The 27,469-nt window shown below is 34.2% G+C and overlaps 1 protein-coding gene across 17 annotated transcripts in view; it reads right to left on the bottom strand.

The window, feature by feature from the left end:
* KIF21A (kinesin family member 21A) overlaps window positions 1-27,469 on the bottom strand; it is a 143,484-nt gene that overhangs the window by 51,461 nt on the left and 64,554 nt on the right. For 10 of the 17 annotated variants that reach the window (XM_053556086.1, XM_053556089.1, XM_053556083.1 and 7 more), the window contains exons 2-12: window positions 24,091-24,313; window positions 23,781-23,963; window positions 22,309-22,458; window positions 21,370-21,504; window positions 20,679-20,846; window positions 18,396-18,511; window positions 14,147-14,342; window positions 13,540-13,729; window positions 13,145-13,208; window positions 7,571-7,774; window positions 2,046-2,084 (exon numbers count right to left, since the gene is read on the bottom strand). In XM_053556086.1, the coding sequence (XP_053412061.1) occupies window positions 2,046-2,084; window positions 7,571-7,774; window positions 13,145-13,208; window positions 13,540-13,729; window positions 14,147-14,342; window positions 18,396-18,511; window positions 20,679-20,846; window positions 21,370-21,504; window positions 22,309-22,458; window positions 23,781-23,963; window positions 24,091-24,313 (1,668 nt within the window). The remainder of the gene's footprint in view (window positions 1-2,045; window positions 2,085-7,570; window positions 7,775-13,144; window positions 13,209-13,539; window positions 13,730-14,146; window positions 14,343-18,395; window positions 18,512-20,678; window positions 20,847-21,369; window positions 21,505-22,308; window positions 22,459-23,780; window positions 23,964-24,090; window positions 24,314-27,469) is intronic. The other 7 variants (XM_053556092.1, XM_053556095.1, XM_053556088.1 and 4 more) reach the window with 1 other exon arrangement.

The raw sequence follows: 27,469 nt of genomic DNA, 5'->3' as shown, positions 1-27,469 counted from the left end.
CAAGTCACTAATATCTATCCAGCTTAACAATATTATCTTTCAGTTATATATTAAATTACGTTAAGTTGTTCATGCCACATCTGAATCAGAATAATTGGCATTAGTAACTTTTTAATTTACCTTTACAAAACGCTGTTAAGGCTTAAGCTTTGAAAATTCAAGTTGATACTTATAATTACTATCCCTCAAATGGTCATGTTTTCCTTGATAAACTAAGGCAAATTGATACCTAAAATAACTATATAGGCAGCAATGGAAGATATTTAAATTTGCACTTTATGTAGAATCAGAATCTTGGGAGCTAGGAGGAACATTAGCAATTAACCCCTTCATTTGACAAACAAAAAAGAAATTGTGGCCTAGAGAAATTAATCGACTCAAGGGAATAAAATCAACTGTTCTGACTCCCAGACCAGTATTCTAGAACCTTGCTCTCAAAGGTTAATTCACATGCTAGAAGTATCTGCATCACCTGGGAACTTCTTAGATACACAGAAGCACAGGCTCCACCTCAGCCCTGCAAAATCAGCGTCTGCATGTCATCTAGATTCCCAGGAGATCTGTATGGACATCTAGATTCCCAGGAGATCTGTATGTACATCTAGACTCCTAGGAGATCTGTATGGACGTCTAGATTCCCAGGAGATCTGTATGGACATCTAGATTCCTAGGAGATCTGTATGGACATCTAAATTCCCAGGAGATCTGTATGGACATCTCCATTTGAAAAGAACCACATGTTCTAGATGTCCCGGCACCACCGGAACGGCTCTCCTTTGGCCCTCCTTGAGGATCATGTAAAGTTGTACGTAAACTCTCTTCACTAAAATAAAGGACTTGAATATTTTAAGGTGGTACAATGCACAACTTTCATGATGAATCTTATTTTGACCTTTTAAAACAGAAGAAATCTCACAATTGTAATGCCCTAGGTTAGTTCCAACAATAACCACATTGTCCTAAATATATTGATCAGTTTCTAGTGTGACCAGCAATTAGAATTAAAAATATAGAAACTTTAGAATACTCCATTATGTACAGAATATAATTAAAGAGTGTAAATTATATAATAATTTAAAGAAAATATAATTTTTAAGCCTTAAGATATATTTAAAGTCAGATATTTCATTAACTAATTGGATAGTATAAGTTCTCAAGTTCTTACTTTAAGTAAGAGATGAATTTCAGAAGTAGGGCTTCTAAAATAATTAAAAGTTATTTTGAAAATATGTTATTTTCTTAATCATTTTGACTGGATCATTTGACTTAATCATCTTATAATCTGGACACTTATTTAGGAAGATCTATTTATAAAAGTTCTGATAAGAAGTAAAATACCACTTGATCTTTGGTTAAATAATCATAATCTGAATCAGTTAAATCCAAATTTTTATTATATAGAGTTCATAAATATGCTTCTAAATTTTTCTCAGGTTTCTAGTGGAAAGAGACAATCCTGATTTTGATTTCAAATACATTTTCAAAGCAGAAATTGTTTTTCTATTTCATCCTTAAGACTGCCTTATAAATCTAATTTGTAGTAAGGCCACAGTTTCCTTTTGCTTTGTTGATACTTTAACATTGTTTTCAATGAAAATTATACCATACAAACAGAACAGGAAGACAGGCCCACCCATAACTTAGCAAGTGCTACAACAAGATGTCAATTCCTACTCTGCTCACAAGTTTCTGAAAGACACAGAATTGCTTATTTTTTTTTTTTTAATAAATCAAGTGGGGGTTTTGAGGGGTCATTTTTAGCCTTTAAAAGGTAAGTCATTGTCAAAAATTATGACAGTTTATTCTAAATCACATGAAACTGTCTGAATTTTAAAGTATCTACTGAAGGTTTTATTCTTTAAAAAATACTTTTAAAAAATGTGTCTTGCTGTTTGTTATTTTTATAAAATCATCATCACTTTTAGGAGCACCCAGTTTATCTAGTCTGCAACAACCAATATCATTCTGTAACACATTTCCCTGTGAATGGCAACTAAGTATTTAAATGACATTTTAATAAAAAGAAACCTGGGAAATATTCCAACCTTCTTTCTTCTTGATTGCTTTCCTCAAGTTTCTGTAGCCTTCAAAACCACGAGGCACAGTATTGGAAGGCCAAGCCAATGAAGAACAAACCAGACAGTAAAAAGCGAAAGTGATAAGAAGGTAAAAATGAAACATGAGCTTGAAGACTTTAAAATAAATTGTAAAAGATATCATCAAAGGACAATACATAGTAAAAAGGCAATACATTTTGTATGAATAAAAAGTAAGTAGAAAATCAAGCAGCATTATATTTAAGAAGAATATATAGACTATCAGTTGTAATTACTCAGCAGTAACATGTAGTCTCAATTTATATAAGTCTCAATTTATACTGATAAGTCTATGGAGTGCTTGGATGCCATTGCTTTTTTTTTTTTTTTTTTGTCGAAAAATGGATCAATTTCCTCACCTTGCTTCTCCCCCCCTCCAAAATAGCTCACTTTCAATGATAACCCTTTTCCTTTTTAGCCTTTACAGAAACACATTTATGGCATCATTAAGAGAACTTTGCAAAGTAATGCCTTTATACCATATCATGGAAGTACCACTACTACTATATACTAGGATACTACTTTTAAAAACTTGTTTTCGGTTTTAATATACTACATATGAACATCACTAAATCTATAAAAAAAAATTCAGAATCTTATATGAAATGGTATTATAGGCAAATGAATATGGTTGTTATGGTATCAGTGGAAAACTATAATTTTATTAATTGGAAATAAAAATCTCATAATATTGGGATTAAAGAGTTTATTAATTATCATAAACTAATTACCAAGTAGGCATATCTAAAGCAAAAGTGGGAGAGGTGAGGAATGTAGTACTTTCCATTAGTAAGATTTTTAAACAGAAACATATAAGAAATACCATAAACAGGTAGCGAAAGACTTTCAAATATGTACTTTTTAAATATTCAACACACAAACATGAGGATCTTTACTCAATGGAAATGTACTATATACCAATATTTGTCACGTAGACAGAAGACAGATGTGCTAGGCTCTGATTAACCCCATGACAATCTTGACATAGCACACTGCTGCCCAGAACTCCAAAAATACTTTTCAGAATCATCAATATTTTAAAGTAAAGAAAATGAGTCAGAGGCATGAATTATTTCATCGAGCCAGTGCCTCTCATTCTAGTTTTATAACATGTGTACTCACATGTGATTTTCGTTTTTTGGTCTGTGATTGTTTTCCACAATCAATGTATATGCTGCTATTACAAAATAAGACTGGCAATCTTTCTAAGAAAAAAAGTCTGTAGGATGATGTTCGTCAGGGATCAAGTGGTGCAGTGTAACGATGAGAAAAAGGAAAGTAAAGCCACTGCCTAAGAAATCTGTAGTTTCTAGAGTTTCAACCTAACACCACTAAGAACAAGTATCGTGCAGTCTGATGGATGAGGAAGTTCTTTTACGTTACAAGTCATTTAAAGCTAGATATCCAAAATTATGGGACTTAATTGTGAGTAGTAAATTTTCTTTATTCATAGACATAAAAAATGCAAAAAAAATTATCCCTATTATAGGTATATACTAATAATAACAAGCTAAAATGGCTCAGAGGATATGGTTCGCTGTTGAAGAGCCCAAATTTTCTAATTTCAATACAAAACAATTTTTGTTTACCTTCTACAGGAGCTACATTAAAATGCATAGTTAACATGTGCTAATAAGTTGATAAACTTTAGATGCCTTCCCAATTGCCATATAAAAAACATCGTAATCAATGGTCCAGAAGGGCAACAGAGGAATAGGGAAGTCAACTAACAATCAGACACTTGTCTGTAACTTACAGAAGTGAGTTTTTATTTCATTTATTTCCCCTACAATGCTTCTATGAGAGAGAGAGGAATAACATCTTGCCAACCGTTCTAACATTTGTAAAACTAAAAGATAGGCAACATAGTTTATTCAATTATTTGGAGGCAGTTAACCCAGTTAATAGGACATCTGTGATCCATAATGCTCCCCTATTTTCTTAGTATCTTCAACTTTGAATTATTTTACAGCTCTATAAAAAATAATTTTAAAAAGATAAAGAGCAAACCTTAAAACCCCACATGTTAGTTATTGGCTATAGTTCTGATAAACAACTTTGATGTAGAAAAGGGTAAAACTTTCAAGTAAAATGAGATTTGTGGCATCCTCCATTTGCCTACAAATGCAGACATAAAAATGTGACCCAACTGTTACTCTCCCACCAACTCTCACACTGTCAGAGGCCCTGTAGCCACTACAATCAAGAAATGAGCAACACAAAGTAAATGGATTTTAGAGTCCAGTGGGGAGGAAAGGAGGCAGCTGTGAAAGCCAGGACAGCATAGTTGTGCTGAAACCACAGGTCAAACAACACCAGGTTTTAGAAATAATCAGCCACATGAAGGTAAAGAAAAAAATCTTTCCTACTCTGCTTGACTTTTTTTTTTCCTATTAGATTAGGTTGCCTAAAATTTCCCTGTTTGGATTAATGAATGCTCTTTCAAAATTACAAGCATCCCTAGTACTAGGAGGCTTAAAGGCTGTCAGTCATTCCTACCAGTATGAGTTCCTTCAGTTAGATGGCTTTGCTCCCGAGTTTAGATTTAAGGCGATAAAAGAAGAAAATAGATAATTTTACAATTAGGGGCACTTTATGGTTGGGCAAAAGTACATGAACACCAGACTGCATTAGGGAGGAATAGATCCAGAGAGCACTGAGACAAAGGAAGGAGGTCAGGAAGAAGGAATAAAGCATAAATTCATTTTTTTTTCCACAAAGACTGGCCTGCACACGAGAAGGAAAGGGTTCTTTCCCCTTTTTGTCTTTTCTGAATTGTTCTTACCACACTATGAAATGAGGAAAAATCATATCAGGTGAGTGAGCTGGGAAATCTGGACATCATGTGTTCAAAACATTTGCTACAGAAAAATTAGTTGAGGGTTCCAAGCAAGTAATGTTTCACTGACCTCACTGTATGTGTAAAGTTGAGGACAGAACCTAAAGTTTGTAATGCCCTCTCCGATAGATAAAATAGAGCGTGTAATGCAACTCAACCAGAATCAATACATCCAAAGAGGAGCTATCATGTCCCAGGAACTTCCTTGGAAGAGTAAAGCTGCCGTCCTTCCAAGCGTTTCTGGAACTCTACACTTACTGTTCGTTTCTTTCCGAAATGTAGCAGATCCTTTGGGTAAAATGAAAGCTTATCTACATTTTTAAAATCGGAATTTATACTATATACCACTAAAAGTTATTGAGTTCTAAATGTGATGATGAAATGCTTTATCAAACATTGTAAAACAGGTTTGGTTTCCATTTGTTAATCTGAAGCAACATTTGCTTATAGTGTGGCAAGACAAATTCTATTAAATTCTATAAATGTGATATGTAGTAGTATAAATTCACAAACTGGCTTTAAAGACTTTCATAGTTACATTTTGTTCATAGCACACAAAAATATTTGCTAGTTTCACAAATTATTCAGGTGTTCAGTTTTACAAGATACACTATAGCATGATGTGAAAATGCTTTAAATCTCTTTTTTGTAAAGCAGTCTATATGAGTATTAATTTTTAGTAAGTATCAACTCGTTTTTCTCATTCTATGTTATCTTTCACTTCTTAGCTAGATTGTTCTTTTTCTCACAAATATTTTATCTTTTTGTCAGGAAACTATTTTCTTCACTTAGACTTTTATGTTTAAATCCAGTTGTTTGGTGAGTTCTTATGAATTAGGATTAACATATACAGTTTATAGCTTAATTATTACAACTATGCACGTATCGTAATCACTGAATTAGTCATAATTTTTCATTTTGAAATAACTGCTGTTATTTTTTTTAAACTACCTTACATGGATAGGAGTTCTATAGTAAAGTAACAAGGAAAAAGTCTAAACAACAAAGCATTGTTCCTTTACTACTTTTTAATCAATCAGAAGTGCTCGTTACTGTACTTTATCACAAAAATAACCTGAATAGGAAGTATTAATTTGAGGTGCCTATCACCACTATGAAAATATCAAAAAACAGCCTAGATTTCTACTGGATCCCTATTTATTTTTTATTATTCATACTCAACAGGTAATTAAGGCAAAATCTCCAGACTCGCTTCAAAAAAAAAGAGCAGCATCAGTTTATGACCTTGAAAAATAACCCTGACTTATACTTACTTATTATTCATGAACACAAACCTACACCTACACCTTTAAAAACAAGTCACACCATTTGACACTTTGACCAGCTACAGAATTGGATTTTACAAGTAAATGATAAGTCATGTGCAAAAGTCTCATGTTCACTCAAGCAGTACATGGGGTAACACTAGTTTTAATAATCCTGTGATCATTATTTTAGTTTTAATTGCCCTCCATAAGGGGAGTGCTAATCATTATACATTTCTTAATGCTGCCATAATCAGTCATCCATGAAGAACACTTAGTAAGACATTAATATCTCAAAAATGCAATTTTATTTACAATGCCTCCAAACCATAAATGTGTAGTTCCTTTTTAAAATTATTTTTAATTATTCTTTTTTAAACTCAAGAACACAAAGCAGGGTTGATTTAAAGAATTTAAACTCTCTTTGACTTTGATCTACTGACTGTTCAAGAAAGAAATCCCTGGCTGCCCAAATAAATTTCTAAATAAACTGAACAAAGCAATAGGTAGACTTACTGTACAAAGTATTACCCCTGTAACAAACCACAAGGCAAATAAGATGGCTTTGCCTTCTTTTGAATATCTAGCCAAAAATGCTTAAACTTTGTTTGACTGGCATGTTCAGAATATGTTCTCAGTAAGTCATCTGAATTTGACTGCACCATAGACTCAAATGTAAATATGTAAAGAATTTACAAAAATTTAACACTCCCACATTACAAGTGGTCAAATTTTTTTCTTCCTCCTTCTTTGCACCCAGTTGATTTCAGGGGGATGCAAGGAAGTGGAAGACTAGAACAGTGGTGAAAAGCTGAGTAACTCCTTGTTGTAAGATTAAGAAAGCTTGAAATAGCATGAATAACTTTCACATAATCAAATTAGAAGCCTGCAGAAAAATACTTAATAGGCCAAATGACATTAAATGACATTGTGATGGATTAGTTTAGCCTTTAGTTAAACTAATCTGGACAGGAATTAGAATATCCATGAGACTACTTAGTTGCATTAGAAAATGGTGGGGGAAAAAATGAAAACATTGAGTTGTGATGGTACAGCAAGCTTTGCAGAAAAGCAAGATGAATGGAATGCAAAAGCAGCTATTGGAAGAAATAATTTCTAATAGTAATTCCTCCTTGTATGGTCTAAATAAAATTTATTACCAAATTATTACAAGTAAGCTTATTTTTTTCACATAGAAGTAGAGACAAATCATTAAAGTGTATAGTTGCAACTGTCAGCTAATATAATGATTTATTTCACGTATTAACATACTTAATGTGACTATGTATACTCATTGTAATTGCAAATTAAAATCCCTAAAAAGAAAAAAATAGGAATTCTTTCATTCAGCAGTGATTGTATAATACTACCTTTTTTTCTTCTTCTTTTCTTTCCTCTTCAGCTTCTCTAAATCTTTCTTTGCTAAATCTATAATTTCGATGGTTTCTTTGTCTGAGGATAGTATAGTAGGAGAGAAAGATGATGATCCGCCGAAATATGGTGATCTTGCTGTGGCTCTGGTTAAGTTTTTCCGAAGGTTCTCATTCACTGCTTCACTTTCTAATAATTTTGCCCTAGCAAATAAAAATATATTTAAATAAGGTACATTTTTTATTGTGGTTAAAAAATACAGAAGATAAACTGCTCACTCTGTCATTTCTAGGCGTGCCATTCTGCAGCTCTAAGCAAATCTATACTGTTGCACAACTCTCACCACCATCCCTCTCTCAAACTTTTTCATCTAACACGAACTCACCCTTAATCCCTTTACCTCAGTCACTGGCAACTACCATTCTACTTTGTATCTTTATGAATTTGATTACTGTGCAAAGAAATCAGGAATATTTTAAATAGGTTGTTTGATATGCAAAATGTTTTTCGAAATACATTTCAACATTACTATGTTTTTTTCAAATAAATGCGTTCACAAACATTAATGTTTAGAACATTTTTAAATTCCCTGATTGTATAATTATAAATTTGAAATCACACTCTTAGTGCTCAAAAGAATTCCGTATGTTCAGATGCCAGTGATAATTTGACTCGTTGAATTCTGGCCAGTGGGCACTATTATCCTGGCTTTGTAAAGCCATTATTTAAAATTAAAATATACAAGCAGCATGCTTCCCTTAGTTTGAGCCACTCATTCATCACACAAGAATAGCATTTTTGAAACTTTCCAAGGAATAGTTAGTAAAATTTGCCCCACACTGGCTGACAGACGTCTGGCTCCTGAATGTGGCGTGGGAAAAGACACTATCTCCAAGGAAACCTAAGTGTGATAATTAAAAACATTCTTTTGTTTGTTCAAACAGTCCTAATAATGACAGGAGAATAATACACATACTGATAGTAATATGTGAAAACACAAAATGATGAAATCGTAAAAGAGCCTAGACTCTAGAGACTAAAGGGTTTCTGAGAGTCTTTTAAGGCCAATCCCTTTACTTCTACTTGATTTAAGTGATCGAGAATACAATTATCTGTTTCAATGCAATTATCTAACCTGTGTCAAGGTTAGTTTGGCATAACAGTGGCTGAGACAGAATAACAAGGAGAAAATACTACTTATCTCTGTATCCACACTATGTTACTAAGGATATTTGCCATATGTTCAAATATTTATTTCAAAAAAAAAAAGATAAATTATTCACAACCACTCAGCTCTGGAAGACATAGTCAGCTATGTGGTGTTTTCATTGTCTACCACTATTATACAACATAATCTTGAAACCAGCTATAGATAGAGTATACATAAATCAGTGAACATATGTTTTCAGGTCAATGTCTCACATTTACTTTCATAAAATTCCTTCTTTCCTTATCTGACGTCACATGTGAGCAGAACAAAAATTACAGTCCTTAAAATGACAACATAGTTGTATTCAAATTTCTAGGTTAATTAAATTACTTGAAATTTATTTTAGGAAAAATTATAAATATAATGCTGACACTTTTATTAAATTGAGAAAGCAGGCTAAGTATAAAAACTCAGCTTAACTATAAAAATGTGAAATCAAAGTTCATGATTATAAAATAATAGAAAAATACAAATAAATATTTTACAATTTTCTACATTTTCAATTTATAGTATAAAACCTGAGTCCATAATAATGAATGCTAAGAATCAATGAAAATATAATAAATCAGCTAACAATAATAACCTATATGTTAAGTGGCTCCCTTGTTATTATATGATAAGTGATATTAAAAGTGTGCATTTCACAGGAATATATCCAACGCTTCTTCAATCCTGGTGTTTATAAAGGCTGAAATCTTTAGGAATCACCTCCATGAAGTCCAGGCTACATTAGAAGAACCTGATTTTTATAGGGGCATTAGGGAGAACATCTATCTCCTTTCAGCCTCTCTTTCTTCCAACTCACCCAACCACTTGCTGCTGCCTGCATTTCATTTAACAGAACATTAAAGCAGTGAGATATGAGGAGAAAAGGTACAGACTTCCTCAGGAAGGAGCAGGCTGTCTCTCACTGGATCTTGGACTATTAGTCTCTAAAAGTCCCTCTTTTCCCTCTATAAAATGGAGCTGAAATATGTATTTCCTTAGATTGTCATGAGAATCAATGACATAATAAATTTAAAACTCACCTGACTGATATCATATTTAACAAATAATTACTATTCTTATCAAAAACTTGGAAACAATGTAAATGCCTCATAGTAGAGGATTAAATAAATCAATTACAATGACAAGATAATGCTATATGGAGCCATGTAAAAATCATTTCACAAAAATATGTGACATTGAAAAATGCTTATATTACCACATTTCAAAGAAGAAACAGCAAAAAAAAAAAAAAGAAGAAGAAGAAAAAATAGCAAAGTAACATATATACTTTCATGTTGATTGTGTTAAATTATGCATTGAAAAAATACTGAAGAGCTGGACCAACTGAACAGCTGGACCAAATGTTAACCTGGGTTCTTGGAATAGTGGGAATACAGATTTTAATTTTCTCTTGTTTTACTTTCCTATATTTTCAAAAGTTTCTATAAAAATTTGAATGCCCAAAAATAAGGATTAATTAAATAATGATAATTATTATTTCACAGATAATGTGACATGCAAATTTATTAAAAGGTAACTAGCATTATTTTAAAATTAAAATAATAAGACTTAGAAATATTCCCAAGTGGAAGATACGTGAACATAAATTTGCATTAAGTTTAAAGAGCGCCAACTAAATATCTTCCTAAAATCAATTTTTGATAGAAATATAGAGTGCAATAGGATTTAACAGATAGAAATTAAAATAATAAGACTTAGAAATATTCCCAAGTGGAAGATACGTGAACATAAATTTGCATTAAGTTTAAAGAGCGCCAACTAAATATCTTCCTAAAATCAATTTTTGATAGAAATATAGAGTGCAATAGGATTTAACAGATAATAATAAGAGATAATAATATGAGACCTTTAGACCTTAACAATACCTTTCTATTGAACTTCTATATCCTTTTCTTTTAATTTGAGTCCCATAATAACTCTGTGAGATTATCAGGTATATGCCATTCTTACCGATGAACAAAAAGAAAAACTAAAGCTCAGAGATATTAGGTAACTTGCCCAAGGTCACATACCTTATTAATAAATAGAAGCTTAAATTTCAATCCAGGTAATCCAATTTGAATTCAAGGTTCATGTATGCTTATCCCATATTTAAATTATACTCCTGAAATTCTAGAAGACTACTACTCAGATGTGAGACATACCTAATTAAAGAGCCATCAAAGAAAAGGTGGGAATCTGGAACAAGGTATTAACCTACATCAGGAAGTGTGATTAATCATTGAACTCTGGGCACATGAGTCATCTCTGTTCTCTAAATGGCTTAAGGAATGGTCTTAACTCAAGACCTTGAAGAAGGATGACATTAGATACTGCTGTTAGCCACTAGACAGTGTGGAAATGATTCAGGCAGTTTTCTAGGAAATAGTGACACTTGTCCAGCCATCTGTCCATCAGTGAGAACAGTGTTAGGGTAACAGAGTGAAGGAAAGGAGACAGAGCCCATGAACCAGAACAGGCACTTAACCGTCACAATTGGCAAGTGCCTGGGAAATAATAGAGAGCAGCCCAGGAGCAGGAAGAGGATCTTCAGCAATTAAAAACAGAGATATCAGTTGTGTCTCAAGGAATGGCAAAAATGGGGTCAACAAAATGAGGAAAGACTGGCCAGAGAACAAATTTTTGGCAGTAGATGGGGAAGAGTAGAAATTTCAAGTCCAGGTTGCCTGCTGAGTAGAACCAGGATGGAACGCCCCAAAAGTCTCTGTCGAAAAAGTGATGCAAAAAAAAAAGTTTATATGTGTGTGTGTGTGTGCGTGTGTGTATACATATATGTACCTATGTATATGTGTGTGACATATACACACAAAGAATAAAAGTTATAATTGAATAACTTTATTGCCACATCTCAAGATGTCTTCTCATTTATTTTCATTTTTTGAAACGTTTAAGGCAGGGGTCCTCAAACTGCGGCCCACGGGCCACATGAGGCGGTGTGATTGTATTTGTTCCCGTTTTGTTTTTTTACTTCAAAATAAGATATGTGCAGTGTGCATAGGAATTTGTTCATAGTTTTTTTGTTAAACTATAGTCCGGCCCTCCAATGGTCTGAGGGACATTGAATTGGCCCCCTGTTTAAAACGTTTGAGGACGCTGGTTTAAGGGATGCAGTGTGCCTCATGGAGCCAGGAACGATGGAGAAGGTACTTGTCACAGTCTGAGAATCTCTGCGAGAGTCAGAAGAGAGGGAAAGACAACACAGAAACAAGTGAGGAAGTATGAGGGTAACTGTGAAAGATGATCTTGTCACTTGGTTATTTTCTGCTATTGGGTAGCAGAAGTGAGAAATAAATTGCTTAGATGCTCCCCCATCAGAGAACATGATAGAACGTGAAAATATTACTGATCTAACTTTCTTTCTCATCCCTAATCCCCCAGCCTAGGTTCAGTGGTCTCCTCCACATTCCCCACACGAGGAATGGGCATTTCTTTAATTAAATTCTGTCATTCCATTTACTACACGTGACTGTTCACACATATTGTTCTACCTAGACTGTAAACTCTTCGTTTATGTCAGCTCACCCCTAGCCTATGCCATGTTGCTGACATACAGCAAGCACATCTGGCATGTGGCAGAAAGCATGAATGGATGTACCAGAGAAAGGCAGACAAACTTTTAGGGATACAATGATTTGTGCATAAGAAAAGCTGAAGAGGCCCAGCTACGCAGTGGCTCACTGCCATAATCCCAGCACTCCAGGAGGCTGAGACAGGTGGATTGCTTGAGCTCCAGTGTTCCATACGAGCCTGAGCAAGAACAAGACCCTGTCTCTACTAAAAACAGAAAAATGAGCCAGGCAGAGTGGCACATGCCTATGGTCCCAGCTACTTCAGAGGGTAAGGAAAGAGGATGGCTCAAGCCCAAAAGTTTGAGGTTTCTGTGAGCTATGATACCAGGGCAGTCTAGCCAGGGTGACAAAGTAAGACTCTGTCTAAAAAAAAAAAAAAAAAAAATGCTGACGCATTAGAAGGCATAAAAGAGATTCGAAGATTCAGAAATGACTTATAGATACTGATCTATTTCCAAATAGCAGAGGAAGAGGCACAGGGAGGGAGGGCACCAGACATAACTCCACCAACATCAATTCTGCCTGTTCTATGTCAGCTGAGATCAGCACCCAGTGAAGGGTATAACAAAAGTACAGGGATTATAAGGGAAGATAATACGAGAAAAGTAGCTTGGAATATGACATTACAAGAGTGGCAAGTACCTAGTCCCCTAAAGTAAACCTCACCAAAAAGCTGAAATATCACCATGAATAGCTGCTGAACAATAAGCCCAACGAACAGAAATTCTATAACATTGCAAAACCAAAACAAACGTGTGTTATACATTAGAGATCGTGAACTATACCTGAGATCTTCGATTTCTTTGATATAACTGTGAATCATATTACTAATCTCCTCATTTCCTTCACCTGCAAGAAAAAATATGAAATAAAAATTTCCGTTATGACTTCAACAAAACAGGAGAAAAAAATGAACTGTGGAAACAAAAAAAGAATTCTTCAAAACACAATTCTTAACAGAAAATTTTCTACCCTTACTTACATAAGCAGACCATAAGATAATAGGACGCAAAGGGCAGATTTTATTTATGTAAGAATTTATTATTTTTTTAATTAGGTATTTAACTCGAAACCACAGATTGACATTTCTACTTCAACTATTCTAGGTAATTAGTGAACACAAAGAATGTTCCCTGCTGTCCAGAACTTAATCCCTCACTTATCCCACCCTCATGCATACCTGCTCTGGCAAGAACTTGGTTGGCCTGATCACTAACAAGTTGTGTGATTCTGGTCCTCAACGCATCAACCGTCTCTTGCATGGCTTTAATTCTTACACGCAAGTTATTGTTCTCCGTCTGCAGCATAGCATTCTCATGAAACATGTCATTGATGCTTTCCACACCCTCCTCGTCAATTATTCTTTTACCCTAGGAAAAGAAAATATTTCCTTGTTGGCTAAGGAATCTTAAATACACAAAGTTTTGTTTAACAATACTCTAGGACTATACAATCCTACAACCAAAGAGCCTTTCTTTTATCTTACCAATCCTAAGGCAAAAGAGATCCTTTCTCTTCTACTACAACCTTCCTCAGTGCATTTGTTAGTAATATTGAGTAGGAAGCCTTTTGAACAAGCAACTGGTTAGGTTAGACTGAACATCATTCAAGACTACCCACAAAGAAGATCACAGTATCCTACCTCCAAAATGAGAGAGACCCCTCGTAGGACACTCAAAAGACTCCAAAGATAACGTATGTCCAAGTCATCACAAATAGGCAACATTGTGTTCACAACACACTAGATTTAGGTATCACAAAATGCAAAGTCAAACCCATTAGCGTACCGTTTTATACTCCATTAGTTCCATCTGAAGGCGCGTGATCTCACTACGGAGTGCATTGATTTGCTGGCTGGCTCTGTCCTGATTGACCATCACCTTGTTCTTGATATTTCTAGCTCGATTAGCATATTTCAAGGTGTTCAATGTTTCCATAAAATCTCTATCTGAAGGGCTGACACATGCTATCATGATTGTTTGGCTGAAAGTTACAAACAATTCATTAGGCTATAGATAAAAGCAAATAAAACACTTAAATCATCATTTTTAAATGCTTGCCACTTGACTAATATCTCCTCTTCAAGATACCGAAACATGCTATGAACTTAAAATAAAGCAAATTTAAATGCCCCTGTCCTGTAAGATTATCTTATAGAAAAAAATTGTGTTTACTTAGGTAAAATTAGGCAAAATGTATCTATATTATCATTCCATGATCCACAATACCTTAGAAAGACAAGCATATACATTTATTTCTCACCAAGTTTTTGAATCAGTACACATAGGAATTCCAAAATTAACTGTGATCAGATAAATTGAAAATCAAAAACCATTTCTTCCATTATTTCTTACTATTTAAGTGTTCTAAAATTTTTTTCTTTAATCACTTGACTTTTGATAGTGAATCATTTTTACATACATCTAATCACATCAAAACAAGAAGAATATTTAGTGTGTCTTCGTGTTTCAGAATGTGAAATAATTCACATTCATCATTTGTGATTAAATGATCAGAGCTCCAGTTTCTGGCCAGAATATACAGAAAAATTGGAAAACATCACTTCAGAAACATTACTTTATAGTCATGAAAAACTGCATTACCATCCAAAGAATTGGACAGTGAAATGCTTGGTATGCTCCAGCCAGTATATCTGGCAATGGAAGAGACATGGAGATTCTAATAGGCATTCATATACTACCTAAAAACAGTACAGGACCTGCAATTCAGGAGCTAACTTACCTACCCTGGCAGAAAACCAATCCCTATACTATCATAATCTTAGGCCCCTAAATAGTCTCCTGCTTCCACTCTTATCTCCCCATAAAAACCTAACAACTGCACTCATCGTGATCCTTTTTAAAGGGATCCCATTCCACATCTTTTTTCCTTTATCAACTCTTGCTCATTCTTACTTACTTTTATTCTTCCTATGATTACAGATTCAAATAAGGTTATCATGTAGTCTAAGAATCAATGTCAGTTTGGCTGCACCCTTCCTACTTCCTCACATCCTTTTCATATCTCTTTTGTAGTCACTGTTTTGTTTATTATTATTATATTAAAATGTTATCTACACTCTCAGACTCTAAAATTCTAGAGAGCGGGGATTATCAAGTTTCATTCTTCAGTGTAAACTCTAAACATATAACACAGTCTTTGGACCACATTAAATAATAATGTTATATATGTCCTGTGTATGTAATATTTATTAGGATCAGATAGTTCAGTAATTCAGGCCTCTCTAGTTCTCTCTTTTGATGAGGAAGATCAGATAGTCGAATAAGAGAGAGGCTTACAGATGCCGATTACAAAACAGGGTATCTCAAAGCATCCTCTCCAGTAGGAGACCAGCATGCCTATTATTTACTACACAGGTAAAATTGGAGAAATTTATATTATCCTTCTTTGACCCATCATACTGAGAGAAAGTAGAAGCACATACACTTATTTCTCCCTCTTTACAAAAAAATTTTTGAAGCAGTGCAGAAAATTGAGAGTGAGGACCTTAGAAACTTTTGCAACAATTTGAACTTCCTGTAATCAATGAACTCATCACACTGGCTATAGTATATAGAACAGTTCAAGTGCTTCAGACTCAATGTAGTGAGTCACAAACGGGGCAAGCTGAGTACAGTCGTGCCCAATATCCAACACAAACTGGAAAGAGAGGCGAGAACTCGCCCTTCACAAATATTTTGAGAAGCAGTGGGATCAAGGGCTTAAGGAGAATGATGAAAGTCAGGAAAGAGAGGAGCTGGCTGAGATCAACTGTGTAGTGAAAAAGGTCACATACTAAACAGAATTCCAAAGATACAAATTTAATGAATGACTCTACTTTTCAAAAGCTCAAAGGAAACATTAAAGTTGAAAAAGTTCACATAAAAACTGCAATTCGGTTTCAAAGGAAATTATGTGATTTAAACATATTATTATGTTACATATTATATATCTTAAAAATTAAGTTACATTAATACTATATCTGGAAAAAAAATCACCATGTTAACAGAACTCATTTCTATGTAATAGAAATATAATCTTTTATTCATGCTTTATAGTCTTATGTTTTCCAGAATTTTTGCCATGAACCCATTACAAGGTTTTAGTCAACATTATAAATGTGTAAAAGCCAACTTGATTAAAAAAATAAAAGATACTGAATTATGTATACAAGTATATGAAGTTTATTTTCAAATATATCTTTGATCTAATTTCTTTTAAGTTTCGTTTGTATAAAGTTTTAAAAAAATGAAGATAGTTTGTACTCCAAGGCTTACACCAAGTACCATGCTTTGCAATCATAAAAACTTATGCAGGAATTGAGGTATACAAAAAATGGAATTGGAAGGGGTCATGTCCTCTGACAGGTTACCACCCATTAAGGAAATAGGTGAGGAACATCTGAGTGTATTTAGCCACAGCCTATCTAAAACACAATAGGAATTCAAGACCCATCGGGAAAATATCTACTGTTTATAGGGCAAGGAAACTTTGAAACATATTGAAGTATTCAAAAGTATTTAAACTTCTAAGGGAGGGGCTTTGTTTTATAGTTACGAAAGTAAATATAGGAAAAAAGTATATTTAAAAACCTGAAAAAAAATTTAATTTTGGCTTGAAAAAGACTTTGTTCTATCATAATAGATAGACTAATATTGATGATACTGACTGAAAATAAAGAACAGAGATCAGACTGAAAATAAACAACAAAAAAAACTGTAATAGGCTCAGCGCCAGTAGCACAGTGGTTACGGCGCCAGCCACATACACCGAGGCTGGCAGGTTCGAACCTGGCCTGGGCCAGCTAAACAACAATGACAACTGCAACAAAAAATAGCCAGGCACTGTGGTGGGCACCTGTAGTCCCAGCCACTTGGGAGACTAAGGCAAGAGAATCGCTTAAGCCCAAGAGTTTGAGGTTGCTGTGAGCTGTGATGCCACGACACTCTACCAAGGGCAACACAGTGAGACTATCTCAAAAAAAAAAAAAAAACAAAAAAAAAAAACGTAATACTTGAAGCAAAATTACATCCACATATAGGGTATACAGGAAGAAATACAAGTTAAAACAAATTCCAATATTACATAAAAGGAAGAAATGTAAAATTGTTACTGTTAAATTCTATAAAATAAAACTATATTTCTAACCAAACAGATTTTAAACTTAAATAGATTTTAATATGATCCAAAATTATTTGAATAATAGTTGTTCAGAAAGAACATTTGCAAGTTTGATTACCAAGTCACTGTACAGCATCTAATGATCTTTTCAGTAAACATGATTTAGTAGACTATTGAAAATACGGTAAAATAGTTCACTGTGGTTGTAACTTACTGAATTGTGCTACAATTGAATTTAAGTGCCAAAAATGTTTCCACTTATAAAGCCAATATTTAAACATGCTGATGTTTATAAAGGGGGATATATTACCAAAAGCATGTGTTTAGCTGATGAAACCTATTAGAACAAGGCAAAGTATGGAAAAGGAAGAATAATCAGTGATATTGGCAAAGTAAATAACAGCAAATGCCGTATTCATTCATCTCCCACTTAAAACATTTTTCTACATATACAAATGTTTAAATTTTAGAAGATTTTGTAAAAAAAAATCAATAATATTTAAATTACTTTGAAATTACTTAGATGATAGCATAGTTTTTTAACAAATTGTATTAGTTTTTTAAACAAGTCTATCTACTCTGCTAAACACTCTAAACAGATACTATGGTGTGGCAGAAAAAGACAGATTTTAGACACCATATAAAAACTAAGTGACCTTGAAAAAATGATTTCACCTCTGTGGATTTCAATTTCCTTATCTATAAAATAGGAATAATAACACCTTCCTCAAGAAATGCTAGAAAGATTATGTAAAATAACACACAAAAGGACTCACACATGTTAGGTGCTTAATATGATCAGTATTACTTCCTTATCCCATTAATAAAAGCAGTTTTTATCAATTGCCTTACAAGCTTATGTAAAAAACAGCAAATAACAAAAACTCAGGATAGAGGATAATCATTTCTGCGTACCTATTCCCCCCAAGGGAATCCTGGAGCAATCTTGTCAGCTTGGAATCCCTGTAGGGGACATGGGTGGCCCTCTTGCTCTTGTCGCCCAAGGCACTTATTACATTGCCAAGTGCCAACTAAAAGAGAGAGAAAGAGAGCAAAATGATACAACGTCCCTGGTTATAACACTTCCAAATAAAATAAGCTCATAGGAAATAATATGGAGACATAACAGAATTGAAAACATTTGTATTTGGTTTCATTTTACATTTGTAATAGATATCACTCAAATTGAATACTACATATATACACATAAGTCACTAATACTTAAATTTCTTTTCATATATTTTCTTTAGCAATAGAAATGGTGTAAGAGTGACTACTTCTAACTACTCCTAGAATTATCAGAGCATCATGTTGGGTCCCCAGAAAATTGTCAATTCATGTAGGAAATTATTCTCAACTCAATGAAGGATTAAAATGTTTAGTTATTTTAACGGTTCCATGAAACTTTCTTATTATTAAATATGATAGACATTATCAGGAAAACAAAATATCCTTTAATCACAATAAAAATATCAGTATGATTCCTTACAGGAAAACAAAATCTCCTTTAATCACAATAAAAATATCAGTGTGATTGCTCTGAACAAGGTGTTCCTATGCAAGTGTAACTGTTCTTAGCAATACAATGAAACTATGTGCTACCTATCCAATTTTTTTAAAGTTAAGTCAAATTACAGAACTCTTTAGTCATTCTTCCTGCCACTCTAAGGTTATCCTTAACCTATAGTATAAGCATGTTGGTCACACTAGCCTTTAATAATGCAAACACCTGTACCCAGGTCTCTGTTAGGGCCAAGGGATCACACAGGGGGTGGCACCAGAATCACATTGCGTCTTACTCCCTCTTTTCCAGAAGTGCTTTAACCACTGGCCACACTGAAACTCTACTAGATGAATCTCAACATGCTTCAAAAGCCTAATGAGGAAAACAGAGCAATGGCTTTTGTCTTTTCCTGGCACAACAATTATAAATACCATTATGATTTTATCTCTTAAAAAATTCAAAACAGTATGCAAAGTGTGACCCAGGTCACACCCCCTTTACACAGTTTTCAACTGTCTGGTGGGAGCATCAAGATGGATATTAGAATTGGAAAGTCTGGCTCTCTCTAATCAGCCATGGCTGATAATTCCTCCACAGAAGGCTCACATCATATAGGAGCAAATATTGCACAGAGATAAAAAGAGTACTGTATGTTCGGACCCAAGATCCAGGATGGGTGGAAACCAAAAACAGAAACCACACTCTACGATGCTATCAGCATCACAGAAATTTGGGGATGCTGTTACAAATGTCCAGTTTTATGCAGGCCCAAATGGTTGATTTTATAATGAAGACAGTAAGAATGTGTCTTACACAAAAATATGCTCTGATCTAAAACATTTCTTCCATGTAACAGAAGCTTTATGCTAATTCAATCATAAGGAGTTTTCTAATCAAAATACCACTAGGTGGCATAGTATTGAAGTTAATTCCTAACATGGGGAGTGGGGGAGGGGGTTTGCAGGAATCAAAAAATCATTACCAAAAAAATATTTTATTATAATTCCCAAAGTCAACAAAACAACTGTCATAAAATGTCAGCAGAAAGTCACAAAATACTTAATATTAAATGCTGATTCTCTCAGTTTATTGTTAAATGTGAAAATAAGTTTTAAAATAATTATAATATATATATAATATTTTGCATATATCATGAAATTTAATCCAACTAAATATATACTCATAATGAAAACCTGCAATGTAAAAAAAAAATAAAAAGAAGGAAGAAAAGGCCTTGGGAGGCTGAGGTAGGAAGATTGCTTGAGGCCAAGAGTTCAAGACTAGCTTAAACAAAAGCAAGACCCTGGCTCTGCAAAAAAAAAAAAAAAAAAAAAAATAGAAAAAATTATCCAAGTATGGTGGTGCACACCTGTAATCCTAGCTACTTGGGAGGCTAAAATAGCAGGATCACTTGAGCCCAAGAGTTTGAGGTTGTAATGACCTATGATGACTCCACTGTACTCTGGCCAGTGTAACAGAGACCCTATTTTAAAAAAGAAAAAAAAGGAAGAAAAAGGAGAAAAAGCCTACAATGTGAGGTGATCAGAGATTCGGTGCTTTATCAATATGTTTACTGCAACTTTCACTCCCCAGTTCAGTGCACGAAAGACTTTCATTTGGGTATTATGTATTACAAAACAGAAAGGACAACAGAAAAGGCCAGAACTATCCCCAACACAGAGCTTTAGTCTTACAAGTCCACAGTTGATAGAAATGCCTTCTTTTGCCCTCTCGCCTGTAGCTCCAGTACGCTTCAGTCTTTCTGATCCTGCCAGGTCAACAAAATGGAACTTTGCAGTCAGAGTTTCAAATTCATTCATTTGTGATGATTCAGAAATTATCTTATTATCAGTTGCATTTTCCTGAAATTAGGGAAAATAATTGAAAATGCTTTATTAATATGACCTTCAGTATCCTCCAACCCCACCTAGCCCTTATCGCATGTAAATACATCATATATAGGAACGGGCATGTAGTCAAATATACATGTAATAATGTCTTGTGGCCATTAGAAACTTAAAGTCAAAGTCAGTAAGAAGCCGGAAAGTCAGAACGCAACTCAGTTATCAACTGAGGCTCTACTTTTGTTACAAAGGGACACCCACAGCATAGATTCCTCAACAGCAAAGTGTCTCAGGTGACTGCATTCATCTCCTTACAGCCACAGTATGCTTTCTGGTGTTTGTTACAGATACACATCTAATTTTTTTTTTATTTCAAAGTCTTAGACAGTTGTACAACTTCAACTTAAATGGGATCAGAAAAGGAAATTAGGAAAAAGGATGATTGAACAAATTGAATTTGGCTCAATATATTTTGCCAGGAATCATGTGGTTTTAGGCAGATAAAGATTGGAAGTTTAAGAAATTCGAAACTATTACTCACAGCATCTATTTGGGGACACACTCTGGTTTGACACACATGAATTGTAAAAATGGCATGTGAACGAGAGCTCTGAACATTCATCTGGGTACTAGCAGTGGTCCTGGATAAAGCACCCAACTTCAAACACTGCATCATCTAGAAAAGGGGAAGAAAGAAGGATTTTACTTGAATAATACAGGGTGTCCATAAAGTTCGTGTGCGATTGAAAATTATTGCCTAGAAAACTATTTTTAAATTGCACACGAACTTTATGGACACCCTTCACTTAAACAAGATATTATACAATCCAAAGTCTGAACTAATGGCTAAAACCCACCAAGTTAAGGGACTTAAAAGATGTGGATTTTCATATTATTACTTTAGTTACAGTTACTTTTTGAGCTGAACTTCTTGGTATAATAGCGTATTATTTTTTTAATGGAAGAAAACACTGAGATTCCATTGTTTGCCATTCGCTGACATTTGCAGCTTCCGTTCCAAACTGTTACAAGAGAACACTTTGGTACAAGCTGAGCCGTAACTTGAATTACTCAGGCTCTTCTGAATCTTCTGTTGAGATATTTTTTTTTTTTGTAATTTTGTTTATTAGTCTCCTTTAAGGAGCCGTGATATAGTCCTATATGCTACAGCAAAAAGTACAAGAAGATTATAGTCTCATCCCTCACCATCAATTGTCTATCCCTCTTTGTCTAGCTGTGAAAGAAAACTATTCATACACCATTTTAGATTCTTAGGATTCTATGACAAATGTACTAACTTTATCGTAACTGACATTGATATAACAGTATCTTGATAAAAAATATGAGGAAAGAAGACAAGATTTTAACTCCATGTCATGCTTAAAGATACAAATTTCCTATCTTGATCTTAAAAGACTTTCGGCAAAGCTATTTAAATAAAGTTAACTGTGCTCTATTTTAACTACAACATAAATGTCACCTCTGATTCTGTATTCACAGTACGTGTCGTGACGCCCACAGTATAAATTCCTCCAGTTGAGTCTTCGTGAATTCTTATATTTGATTTTTTATTTTTTGCATCAATATCACGAGTGGTGTCAAATAAGTCAAGGACCTCTTCATTATAGAGCTATCAAAGAGAAATGTCAGAAGTTTAATTTAAGCAGAAATTGGTAGTTGTTGAAATACACATAATGTCATTTTTCAAACATATTTCAAGAATTCTTTAAAATAACACATATGTCTTCAAAATAACAAATAAAATGAATCAGGCAATTATTATTATAAATATAATCAAATAGTAGATTTAATTATAAGAGAAAGAACAGCTAATAGGCTAGATACTAGCTAAAAGGACCTACTAATCTTTCATAAAAGGTAAGCAAATACCTACAAATACAAGCAAACCCTAAGAAACATGTACCATGAGGACAAATTTTAAGCTTAGAGAATATTTAAAGAATTTTTACTACTTCAGCAGTTTTAGCTACAACCCTTCTTAGTGTCTTTAAAAATTAACATTTAGCAAGTTTGCAAGTTTAACAATAATATTATTATTTCTGTATTAATAGTGGCTGACAAGATCCAGCTACCTCCTTAGAAGTCAGGATACGCACACCTTTTTTTTTGACAATATGCTTTAAAGCCACGATGCCTACCAACTTTTTGGAAGGTGAAAGGAAAGAAGAAAGAACATTGTTTCTTTTCTTTTTCTATCATCACTTATATTCTCTTTTTTACAGAAACGCATAGCTAACTTCTCCATCATTTTTACTAAATGAGGATGTCCAGTCAAACCAAAAAGCTAACATTAATTAATTTAAGTTTTCTATTTTGTGCTAAGCTAAAGCTGAATGTTTTATCAATGACAAAAATGACTAGCCCATCGATCAGATGATCTAAACTAGAACACTCGTTGGACCAAAACCCCAGAACTATGCCACCCTCCACCTAGCTGCAATATTGCTCAAATCCAAGATGTTCTCCTACCATCATTCCTCTCCCGCAGACCAGACTGCCTGAAAGTAATCCAAACCCAACCAGGATGCAACCCTTGGTACACAAGCCTCTGCAGCCAGATCAGTGCTACATCTTCAATTCCATTATTTCTCATATTATCCTCATCCTTTTGGTCTTAGTTACTGAGTTCCCACCACCTTGTAAGCCTGTCTAAATTACAACAGTAATTTATCTTTTTCCCTTCATAATGAGGCGTCCTGAAATAAACATTTACTCTGTGGACACTGGTTAAGTGTTTACAATATTAAACACCAACATCATTGCCTACAAGAATACTTATTACCTATTATCTAATGTTAATATACTCAAACAACATTTATTGAGGACTACCTACTGAGACCCTGTCCTAAAAGCCAACAGTATAAAAGCATAAGCACTCACAGCCTTAAGGACAAATTTTAAGAGAAAATAATGACATATTTAGATTATTACCTCTAAGAATTGGGCATTCACTTTGAAATCAGGAGGAGGAAGCCCATTTTTAATTGCTGTGTGTTTCTTTTCTTCAATACTCTTGAAAAGATGTTTAACAGCACGAGAAATGATACCCTGTTCTTCTTCAATGATGTTAACATCAAATCCTGTTCCCATGGTATATGTTTTGCCAGCTCCAGTCTAAAAAAGAACAGAAAAAAAAAAAAGTGTTCAACTTTAACAGAAACTTAAGAGACAAGAATGAAAGTGCTACTGAAGTGACACTTCTGAAAAGTTGTAACTCCTGTGAAAATAATATGGCACTTACTTGTCCATAAGCAAAAACTGTAGCATTGTATCCTTCGAAGCAGCCTTCAATTAGTTTTTCTATACATTGAATGTAGATCTGCTCTTGCTGGGAGTCAATGTCAAATACATAATCAAAAGTGAAAGCTTTATCTTTCCCTAGGAAAACCTGAGGTTCTCCCGGGGTTACAGATGTACAAATATGGCATCCTTCTATCTTCTCTTTGGCAAGCTGTGGTCTTATTCTGTGAGAAACAATCACAAAAATACAATACAATAAAGTAAATGGCAAAAAGGAAAAAGCTTCAGGAAATAGGACTTCAAATTTCTTGGCCTAATTTCTTTTAAAAACACTAATGTGATCACCTACTGCTCCCTCAGTTGAAACGTTTCACTGAATTATAACAAACAATTTCAGTATAGGAGGCAACTTACTTAACAATCCCCCCAAATCATGAGCAAGATTAAAATTCATCTTAAAATTAGATGCTAATCCAGGTGAACACTTTTTTCTCAACTCTCTAGGAGCTAGATGCTTAGTTAAGTAAATTCTTTTACTCAAATGGTGTTCATTATTATCACTGTTTTAGATTTCTTCTCTTTATTTCCAGTGATAATAGTATGCAAAAATGAAAAATTAAGAATATTTATCTTAATGTCCTGATGATGTCTGTGACTCACCTTTTTTGCAAACTCTTCACCAGTAGGTTCCAAATTTATTTGACTATTACCTTCTGTCAGCTTACTATATCTAAGTATATTTCCATAACATATACCTACTCATTATAAATAATGTGTATATACTACTATATTGATCTATCATTTATTGAAATACAGTTGTCCCTCAGGATCCATGGGGGATTGGTCCCAGGATCCTCTGCAGATACCAAAATCCATGGATGCTAAAATCCCTTATACAAAATGGCATAGTATTTGCATATAGCCCAAGCACAACTTCCCATATATTTTAAATCATCTCTAGATTACTTATAATACCAAGTAACAATGTAAATAGTTGTCATACTTCATCATTTAGGAATAAAAGTCTATGCATGAAAAGTTTATATATGTTCAGTACAGATGCAACCATCCATTTTCTATTTCCTGAGTATTTTGATATGCAGTTGGTTGAATCCATGGATGTGGAACCCATGAATACGGAGGGCAGACAAAAGCAGAATTTTGTAAAGAAAGAAATTAAAAATAAACACAAATAGCAGTTCTAATATTTTCTCTCCAAAACTCAGTAAATTTTTATTGATTGCCCTCCCTCCATTAGAAAGAATATAGCACCACCCCCCTCCACACACCCCATAAATGAAAAGGACTATCCTAGACTTACATACCTTGCCTAGGATTTTAAGAGAGTCTTATTTACCACGGAGAAGAGAAGCAGTTTAAGGAAGAAAAACAAGGCAACCAGAGACGAAAAGCAAAAAGCGAGAAAGAAAGAGCAAGCAGGGAATAGATTTTAAAGGAATCTGTACCCACATTCTTATTTTCTGAGATTAAAAGAAAAAAAAAAACCCTCATTATCTATAGAGGTAGAAGTTCCTCTATTTATTAGAGAAAAAGCCAACCTAAGTCCAAATCTCTCAACTTTCAACTCTCTCTAGTCCATCAAGATAAAAGGTTAATGGAAGGATAGGAAGGACAATACTTAGAAGAAACTGAACTTCTGCAAACCTGGTTATCTCAAAATAGGATTTCGTACTCTTAAAAAAAAAAAAAAGTCAAGTAAAGAATATATTTATTTATGCAATTATTTCCCTTCCTTTGTGATGTTGGCGTTTTTTCTTTGACAAAGTCTTCAGCTTTGTTTATTTGCTTTCGTAGAGGGTAACAACCCATGTGTAGTCAGGTCCTAGGGCAGGTGCAAGGGTGTGGCCATGAGCAGAGCTGAGTTCCGGTGGTTGTCACCACTTACACTAGTCGCTCTTTTCTCAAATCTCCAATTTCCTCAACTGTGAAGGAAAACTATAACTTCCAGGATTCCTTTTAGAGTTAACATTATATAGCTACCCAACACTGTATTATAAAAAAGAAAAAAAAAATGGAAATGATATTTATGTACTGCTATACCTATAAAATGATACTATAACAAATACAGAGTTTCTTATAAGAAACTACATACAGAGACTGTAAAAACAGCCCCTGGTAGTAGCGGCTGTGGTGTTCTATTTCTGCACAATCTTGATGAGTAGTGTTTCTCAAAAGTTAATATTCTCTTCTTTCTAAAATCCTCTTCTCCTACCTTACTTCGTCTACTCAGGGGGAAGAATCCCTAACAAAAATCACAATCCTTTTTTTGAGAATTGCTATCTTGATTGTTGCCAAGCAGAGAAAGAAAAGCCAGAAACACCTTCAATTCATTGTCAATTCCTCCCTCTTCCCTATTCCACCCATCTAATTTATGTCCAAGAACTGTTAATTATCTCTGAAACAGCTCTTCAGGTCACCAAGTTCTTTCTTTCCCCATCAACTCTACCCTAATCAAGGCTATCATTATCTCTTACGTAGAATATTGCAGAAGTCTCCTCACCGGTCAGCCTGTGTCAACTCTTGCCCCCATGGATTTATCCCACACACTGCAGTATCCGCGATTTTGTAAAATGTGAAGGTGACTGGCTCATGACCTTGCTTAAACCCTGCAGTGCATCCCTAACTCCTTCTGCTTTTGCCACACGCTGTCTTTGCCTTCAAGGATCTCTGCTGCTGGTAGTGATGACACGTTTTTTATTTTAATCAGTTTCACTAACAATCTATGTTCTCTCTTGCTTCTGTGCCTTCAAATATACTATTCCCCTTTCCTGAACACTCTTCTGCACTCTCTCAAATCCTGTCTCCTTTTCCAGACTGAACATTTCATGTTTTCATTCCCTGTGTAGATATCACTCCTTTTCAACATTCCCACAAACTCTGCATTCCAAAATAAAGTCCTATCTGAGCTCAGGCTGTTTTCTCTCCTGAAAACTACTTCATCAACTCCAGGTCTCTGTTCTCTACCAGACTTAAAGCTGCTTTATCAGTCTATAAAGCTTAACAAATCCCAAGTACAAAACTGATAAAAATAATCATGACTCTCTAATGAAAATGAGCATTGGGCCACTGCTTAAAATCAGTACCTCACTAATTTTAAATAGATGATTATTATACCATAGACTAACTTATATGGCTATTAAGATACTTTTAATTTCACTTTAATTAATAACAAAGAAAATGTCCAGAGAAGACATTTGGACTTCAGATCTGACAGCCAATTTTAGAACACCAGGGTCACTCAGCATGTCTTTAATTTAACCGCCTAACTTCTGCTCATCTGATTATTATTTGCGTTAATGATAAGGAGGATTCTGTTTGAAATGAGGATGATGCCCAATTCCATCCATTTGCATGACTGA

The sequence above is a fragment of the Nycticebus coucang genome, chromosome 12 (genome assembly GCF_027406575.1).
Source record: "Nycticebus coucang isolate mNycCou1 chromosome 12, mNycCou1.pri, whole genome shotgun sequence".
NCBI classification, from domain to species: domain Eukaryota; kingdom Metazoa; phylum Chordata; class Mammalia; order Primates; family Lorisidae; genus Nycticebus; species Nycticebus coucang.
The sequence above is the reverse complement of the archived record's forward strand: the minus strand, read 5'-3'. Positions and strand labels throughout refer to the sequence as shown.